Source organism: Corticium candelabrum, chromosome 12, assembly GCF_963422355.1.
Source record: "Corticium candelabrum chromosome 12, ooCorCand1.1, whole genome shotgun sequence".
Classification (NCBI taxonomy): domain Eukaryota; kingdom Metazoa; phylum Porifera; class Homoscleromorpha; order Homosclerophorida; family Plakinidae; genus Corticium; species Corticium candelabrum.
Window position 1 is genome coordinate 2297081 of NC_085096.1, and position 9006 is coordinate 2306086.

The 9006-nt window shown below is 40.9% G+C and overlaps 1 protein-coding gene across 1 annotated transcript; it reads left to right on the forward strand.

Annotated features, from left to right (window-relative positions):
- Window positions 1-1409: 1409 nt before the first annotated feature.
- LOC134188070 (uncharacterized) lies at window positions 1410-3687 on the forward strand. Its single transcript, XM_062656252.1, has 2 exons — window positions 1410-1505; window positions 2391-3687. The coding sequence occupies exons 1-2, from the start codon at window positions 1448-1450 to the stop codon at window positions 3467-3469; spliced, it is 1137 nt and encodes a 378-aa protein (XP_062512236.1). The 5' UTR covers window positions 1410-1447; the 3' UTR covers window positions 3470-3687.
- Window positions 3688-9006: the final 5319 nt, after the last annotated feature.

A 9006-nucleotide genomic window follows, 5' to 3' on the forward strand; every position in this document is an offset into this window, starting at 1 on the left:
CGTCCCAATTAGTATTTTTACAATTAACATCCTAGACATACTGTAAGTTAGAAGTTACGAGTAATGCATGTATAAGAATGACTATGTACCATTGTCAATAGAAATAGTAACATTTCTACATGTACAGTAACTCAATCAACTACGAGATGAATCTACTGTCTAGACGTTAGCAAAGTTTCAACTCACCTCTACTCCAGACAGAAGCTATATACTCCTAAAGAGTATTGCTTTGTATATAGCTTTCATTTGAAGCGACGTTCGATAGAGGTTCACGTATTATAATTCACGCACTAGTTCTAGAGATCGACGCCAAGATTTGTCATACGGGCACTGGAAATAACAAACGCGGTCGATCGAGTGTGGGGACCAGGCTAAATGTCTCCAGCCGGTCTTTCTCCTCCTGGGGGAGACAACCTGCTGGACACTGGAACCTACCTCACGGTCGTATCACTAAGATAATTGCCCGAGCAGCAGACGAAGCTCATGCAAATACTATATATATTTTAATAATTAATAAGTATATATTTTTATATAAACCCATCTACGTGGGTATATAGCACACGCTACTCGAAAAACATGTCTGTGTAGTCTAAATCCAGTCTATGGGCCATATCACTGTGGCGTTATATAGCCAGAGTTTCACCGACAGTTGTTCGTGTATGTTGCTGACTATATATATATATATATATATATATATATATATATATATATATATATATATATATATACATCTATCGCGTGGCAGTAAGTACCGACAGCCGAGGTGTCAACAAATCCCAAAGTGCTAATCCTACAGCCCTAAGTGCTTTATGTCTATGCTGCTGCAGCTGCCGGTTGAGACACACGTGCAGATGGTAGACAAGGTCTCATAAGGCTTTCCAATTTTGGAGGTTCATGATTAGCGACGTCGCGTTTCACGTCCTTCACTTGGGTAATTGCAGTTGTCTGATGATAACATACTTGCTATGACCCTTGGCCGTTTAGTGTAATTGCCTAATTGTGTTTACGTGTAAGCGATAGCACCAGTTCATGTAGCGACAAGGTACAATGATGCCAACATGTGTTTGCTGTTGATAAAGCTGCTGGTTTAATTAAGTTAAATTAAGCGAGCTGGTGCCGTTGGACTAGCGTTAACAGACTAGCGTTAACATTTCAAGGAGTAGTGCACGTGCAGCTGTAGAAGTGATAACGGGAAAGCCAACAGGCCTAGAGGATATATATATATATATATATATATATATATATATATATATATATATATATATATATATATATATATATATACACACACACACTATCAATACCTTTATGTGATCTGTACGAGCACTGTGAGTGGCTCCTTTTAGTCACGCCTATACGGAAGCTACGTATTGTGATTGTCGACGTTCACGCTGTCATTTGCTGGGGTTGATACTTTCACAGTTCGTTTCTGTAATTGCCGACGACAATGCAATCCACAGTGTTCTTGCTTTTATTGTTCGTGTGGATTGATGACATCAAAACAGGTGAGCTGCGTGCCTCGAGGTCAACGTTAGCTAACAGACAGACTCGAATTGTATACGATGCTCCAAACAACTCTATGTACAGACATGAGAAACTCTTGTAAATAAATGTTGTTTGATAGCTAAATGTCCGAGGCTTGTTTGGTAGCGAAGTCGAGCTCTAGTGTCTGTGCTGTATACTTGCTGGTTGATCGGCCTTGTGGAAGCTTGCTCTATAGGTTTGATGCACACGCGTACATAGAGGGGCGTACTATACTGTCCATTGTAACTATATCTCTATATAGGTAATCGAGTAGAAGCTGTCTGCTGTCTGGAATGCAATAACTAGAATACTCAGATTTCCCTTTAAACCACAGAGATGCTCTATATGCCATGGATTTATCCGTCGACTTTAGTGAATAATCGACGACTGTGCCATGCTGAAATCTAGATGCGGGTAGATAGACGCCCGTGCAAGACTTTTTTGTAAACAAATTTTTTGCGTGTTGCCATTTGAGCCAGTGCTAACAGCGTGAGAATAGATTCGCAACTATTGAGTCTCACAATGTGGTAGGTACTCTAATATGCATCCAATTTTAGAATCTTGAGAGGTCGGGAGACACTAGCTGATATCTGCATGAAGTGTAACTCTATATCGTGCACTGATACATCAAACCATGGGTCTAGAGACGCTCTTTGCTCCTCTATACTCTAATGTGCAAAGTAAAAATTTACGTAGGTCTCTGGCGTCATTATACGCTTCGATTTCTTTGACAAATTGTGTCTATCGTCTCACTGTAAGGTAATTTGTACGCTTGAAGGTTGACCTTTTGCTGTCGTTATTTGTTGTCTGAATTTGGATCAAATTGTCTTTGTACACTTGCATAGCGTTTATCTTGTGTATTGCAGCCTACAGTGTAGATCCAGAATCTATTGTCGAGCCGGTCAACATTGATAGTTTCGACCACGCCCACGTGCAAGAAGATGGCGTGAAGATTTGGCGTTTCGACATTGAAGCTCACCGATGCGGCTCGGCTCGTGTCAACCTCAAGTCGTTTGTCATGAATCTTGGAGACTACGTCGTCGTGTATGGCCTGGATGCAGACGGACGAGCAATAGGAGTAGAGAGGTTCGAAGGAAAAGGATGGCGTAACGAGGGAGAAGTGAACAGTCGTCGCGTGTGGGCTAGACATATCGTTCTCGAGCTGCACACGACGTCTCCATCTTCTCACTTCCATTTCACGTACGTTCACTACGCTGACTGTTATCATGAAGGAGTGAGTAAACCCAACACACTTTGCTCTAATGGCGCAGGCTGGAAAAACATGGCTTGCTTTGCTAATGACTCTAGTATCTACAACCTCGGACCATCTGTGCTTGCCGCGCGCTTCGTTGATGGGGGCATACCGGATACTTGCACTGTATGGAAATCCGGTAGTGAAGGAAGATTTACTACTTGTCATCATTGCTTTCCTAGTCAGGCTGTCGTCAATACCGCTGAACTGTTTTACAGGTATGACACAACCACGTGCAATGGTACCAATAGTTCCATAGCTGCCACCTATCATGGAGACAGACTGCTTAAAACGGACGATTTTTTTGATTATACTGTCTTCAGTGTGAGGGAAAATACTACACATATAAGTTGTCTGCGCCGTACAACCACCATACCATCTACAAACGATAGCATATTCCTTATTCACCATCCAAATGGAAATCCCAAGAAAGTCTCGTACCAATCCAATGCAGACGCTGGTGGCTATTGCTTAATACAACTCAATTCCACATGTGTCAACAACGAAACTGTCTGTTACAGCTGCGATACACAAAGTAGCTCCTCTGGAGCTCCTGTGTTCTACACTAGGAATGGAGTCAAGGTGGTCTTTGCTCTTCATTTTGGAAATGCACAAGCGACTCCTCGTTGTCCAAACCATGGAAAAAAGATGTATTTCATAGCTAACCAAGGAGAACTTGGATCATGTCCTTAGTGAACACTGTCATCAAGCAACGCTTGGATGACGCTACCGTGAGCAGCAAAGAACAATTTCATCAAGTCCCAGTTCGAGTGAGCGTTTACAAGTGATAGTAATAAGGCAGCTGCTCGAACGGATTTGTGTTGCTGTAAGAAATTAGAGTGTCTTGTTGATTAGTGGATTTGCCAAGTTGTAATCATGGTAAACGTAGTATTGGCTGTAGCTAAGAAAGACTGGGCTGCATTGAATACGTCTCACGTCCCAAATACTGTAGTATTTTGCGTTCAATTATCCGAATCCGGCGTTCAATTATCCGATTCAGCCGTTCAATTATTCGTTGCGTCTAATATGCGTGAAGAGCTAAAATAGTTTACATAGTCTGCAGTTGAGCAGTTGCTGAAATACTAATTGAGGTCGAGATATATTTTATTTATATATTTACATATTTATATATTTATATATTTATATATTTATATATTTATATATTTATATATTTATATATTTATATATTTATATATTTATATATTTATATATTTATATATTTATATATTTATATATTTATATATTTATATATTCATATATTTATATATTTATATATTTATATATTTATATATTCATATATTTATATATTTATATATTTATATATTTATATATTTATATATTTATATATTTATATATTTATATATTTATATATTTATATATTTATATATTTATATATTTATATATTTATATATTTATATATTTATATATTTATGTATTTATATATTTATATATTTATATATTTATATATTTATATATTTATATATTTATATATTTATATATTTATATATTTATATATTTATATATTTATATATTTATATATTTATATATTTATATATTTACATGCGTACGTCAGCACTTGTCATATGGATTTACGGCTAAACGGAAAGACGGATCGACAAAACAACGATGCCAGATGAATGCAATTTTGACTCCGTAACATATTTTCCAACCGGTCTTTCTCCTCCTGGGGAGACAACCTGCTGGACACTGGAACCTATCTCACGGTCGTATCACCACGATAATCGACCGAGCCGCAGGCGTAGCTCGTGTACATGTATCACGGCGGTAAGTACCGTAAGGCGAGGTGTCAACAAGTCCTAAAGAGCTAATGCTAAAGCTAGGTGCTTTATGTTTATGCTGCTGCAGCTGCCGGTTGAGGCACAAGTGCAGTTGATAGACAAGGTCTCATAAAGCTTACCAATTTAGAGGTTCAGCGGGACGTCCTTCAATTGGGTAATTGTAGCTGCCTGTAGTGATACTTGCTACGACCGTTGCCCGTCTAGTGTAATTGTCTAATTGCGTGTACGTGTAAGCGATAGCTCCAGTTCATGTATCTACAACGTACAACGATACCAACATGTTAATTAATTGTGTTTGCTGTTGACAAAGCAGCTGGTGTAATTACGCGAGCTAACACTGCTAGGCTAGAGCGTTAATATTTCAAAGAGCAGTGACACGTGCAGCTATAGGAGTGATAACGGGACAGTCAGTGTATATGCTGTTATCCTGCCAGCAGATCTAGAGGATATACTAACCATACCGTCACGTGATCTGTGCGAGTCGTGAGTGGCTCCTTTTAGCCACGCCTATACGAAAACTACGTACTAGTGACTGTCGACGTTCACGCCGTCATTTGCTGGGTTGTATACTCTCACAGTTTTTGCTTTAATTGCCGACGACAATGCAAACCAAAGTGTTGTTGATCGCATTGTTCATATGGATTGATGACATCAAAACAGGTGAGCTTGCATGCGTTCCTCGAGGTCAACATGTTAGTAGACGGAGTCCTTGTACAAATGCCCCGCACAACTCTACACAGACATGAGAAACTTTTGTAAACAGAAATGTCATAAAGTCTGTGCTGTTACTTGCTGGTTGATCAACCTTGTGGGAGATTGCTCTAAGTTTGATGCATACGCGTATAGAGAGGCGTACTAGTGTCCACGGTAACTATATATCTATATATACGTAATCGAGTAGAAACTGTCTGCTGTTTGGAATGCAATAACTAGAGTACTCAGATTTCCCTGTACCACAGAGATGGTCTCTAGATATGTATTTATCCGTCGCGGCTCTAGTAGCTAATCGGCTGCGCAATACCGTAAACGCCCATCACCGCTGTTTTGACGTACACGCATGTGAAAGCCTTTTTTGCAAACAGATTTTCTTGCATATTTCCATTTGAGCTATAGTGCTACCAGCATGAGAATACAGTGTGCGACAAATCATCTCATCTCTGAGTTGTCCCCTGGCAACCATACGTGAAATTTTTAGTTGCCCGGTCATTACTCTGGTTGCCCACACACTAAATCCATTGATCGCTATTGCTATGGTGCTATAGTTGATTTATGAAAATATGTATTTACAGACAGGCAAAATACAGTTAACAAACAGACGGACAGACAGTGCACATAAATCTTTTACATTTTATCACATGTATTAGCATTGATGTAGTAACTTTGATGTATGAAAATGCATTGACAGACAGAAAGGCAGACAACTGAGTGCAGACAGACGAGTTCAAAATTACTGAATGACTCGATCTCAATTGTGATGGAGCAATGCAATGCAAGAGTGTTGCTGTTACTACAGAAGATGAGCAGAGTCCAGTATAGTGCTGACTCAGTTGGTGTCATTAGTAACTCTGTTAGTTTATTGTCAGCTGTTTGACTCTTAGTCTTAGCTAGGGACCTTCTGGGTCCAATTTGTCTTAGAACTTGCTGATTTTTAGCGTATTGTAGACTGTAATAATGTCTTGTATAAGAAATATATGTATTGACAGACAGACAGACAGACAGACAGACAGAGTTTGCGCAGTGTAATTTTGTACGCTTCAGGATCGTAATGGTCTTGCTCGTAGTGTTATGTTGCTCATGATGTAAACATTTGATTTAAATAAAAATATATGTATTGAGACTAGAATAGATTCGCAACTAGTGTCTCATGCATCATCTGGTAGGGATACTAGAGCATGCAATCAGCACCCAATTTTATATAAAATCTTGGGGACGCATTACTGGAATGTAACTCGATCTATCGTGCATTGATCAACAACAGGTAGACGGTATTGCTCCTCTACTGTAATGTGCAAAGTAACATTTACGCAGGTCTCTGGTGTCATTAGACGCTTCGATTTTTTTGACAAATTGTGTTTGACAAATTGTGTTTAGCGTCTCACTCTATGTCAACCTAACAGTAAATATAATTTGTAGGCTTGAAGGCTAATCGACCTTTTGCTGTCGTTATTTGTTGTCTGAATTTAGATCAAATTGTCTTCTGCACACTTGCATAGCGTTTCTCTTGTGTATTGCAGCCTACAGTGTAGATCTGGAATCTATTGTCGAGCCGGTCAACATTGATAGTTCCGACCACGCCCTCGTGCAAGAAGATGGCGTGAAGATTTGGCGTTTCGACATCGAAGCTCACCGATGCGGCTCGGCTCGTGTCAACCTCAAGTCGTTTGTCATGAATTTTGGAGACTACGTCGTTCCGTATGGCCTGGATGCAGACGGACAAGCAATAAGAGTAGAGAAGTTCGAAGGAAAAGGATGACGCGATGAAGGCGAAGTGAACAGTCGTCGCGTGTGGGCTAAACATATCGTTCTCGAGCTGCACGCAAAGTCTCCGTCTTCGCACTTCCATTTCACGTACGTTCGCTACGCTGACTGCTATCATGAACGAGTGAGTAAATCCAACACGCTTTGCTCTAATAGTTCTGGTGGAGGCTGGGAGAACATGGCTTGTTTTACTAACGACGCTAGTATCTACAACCTTGGACCTAGCCTCGAAGTTCCGGACCTAGCCTCGAAGTTCCGGACCTAGCCTCGAAGTTCCAGACCGACCCCCCAAAAATGGGAGAAGGTCTGGATCAACTTCTGATCAAACCGAGTTCGAAAGTAGGCGTAGTTACTTAAGAGAAATGGAAGGGTTGTAACAGTCAAAAACACCTCTTTAGATAACAGCGCTATCCCACCCGATGTGACAATAGGAAATCGATTACTACATTTTAGAGGTGTGTTCAAAGAAGGTGGGTGGTAATCAACTGCGATGGCGGCAAATTTGCAGCGGTCCGCTGTTCGGGATGCATTGAATCAATTTCGAGAGCCTTGGGCGTTGTTTCAAAGGCACCGTCCAGTGCAGTTTTACATCACGAAAGACGCACGTTCATGCAATTAATTACGACCCGTCTGTACACGCGAAATTGTCGAACGCTTTTGCCAGAAGCCGTGCATGTCATTCATTACAAAACTCTCGACGTTCATTGGCCGCCACTTTAGTGGCGGCAGCTTGCTGATTGGCTGACTCGGATCACTTCCAAACTCGGTTTGATCAGTAGTTGATCCAGACCGTCTCCCATTTCTTTTGGGAGACGGTCTAGAACTTCGAGGTTACCTCGGACCATCTGTGCTTGCCGTGCGCTTCGTCAAAGACGGCATACCGCACTGTATGGAAATCTGGTAGAAACGGAGAATTCACTACTTGTCATCATTTCTTTCCTAGTCAGACTGTCGTCAATACCGCTGAACTGTTTTACAAATATGAAATGACCACGTGCACTGTAACCGTTAGTTCCACGGCTACCACCTATCATGGAGACAGACTTCTTAAAACTAACGATTTTCTGGATTATTCTGTCTTCAGTGTGAGGGAAAGTACTACACATATAAATTGTCCGCGCCGTACAACCACCGTACCATCTACAAGCGATAGAATATTCCGTAGATTCACCATCCAGATGGAAATCCAAAGAAAGTCTCGTACAAATCAAGGATGGACCCTGCTGGCTACTGCTTAATACAACCCAATTCCACATGCGTGGACAACGAAACTGTCTGTTACAGCTGTGATACACAAAGTAGCTCCTCTGAAGTAACAAGAACATAGTCTGTTTGTCCATCGAAGAATGTAATGTAATACACACTAATTGCATGCCAATGTCGCTAACCTTGCGCTAACCATGTTTGGTTAGTGCTACCAAGAATATAACACCTAAATGCTCTCGGGAGGTCTGCAAAACGGTAGTTATCTATAATTTTAGTGTGAAAACGTCAAAAGGTCTCATAAAGCTTCCCAATTTCGGGGGTTCAGTGGGACGCCCTTCACTTAGGTAATTGTAGCTGCCTGATGGTGACATACTTGCTACTGTACAACCATTCCCGTTTAGTGTAATTGTTTAATTGTGTTTACGTGTAAGCGATAGCACCAGTTCATGTGACAACGATACCAACATGCTGTGTTTGCTGTTACAAAGCAGCTGGTGTAAGTGAGCTGGCACCGCTGGACTAGAGCGATAACATATCAAGGAGTAGTAACACGTGCAGCTTTGGAGTGCTAGCAGTAAAGCCAAAACCAACAGTTTAGATGCTGTTATCCTGCCATCAGGTCTAAGATATACTATACCATCACGTGATCTGTACGAGCCGTGAGTGGCTCCTTTCAGCCACGCCTATACGAAAACTACGTATTGGTGACTGTCGACGTCCACGCCGTCATTTGCTGGGTTGTATACT

What these genes read in the sequence shown, in the direction of transcription:
- LOC134188070 (XM_062656252.1), top strand. Translation starts at nt 1,448, where the DNA reads ATGCAATCCACAGTGTTCTTGCTTTTATTGTTCGTGTGGATTGATGAC. An exon ending in GATTGATGACATCAAAACAG is followed by an intron (nt 1,506 to 2,390) that starts GTGAGCTGCGTG and finishes TGTGTATTGCAG; the next exon opens with CCTACAGTGTAGATCCAGAA.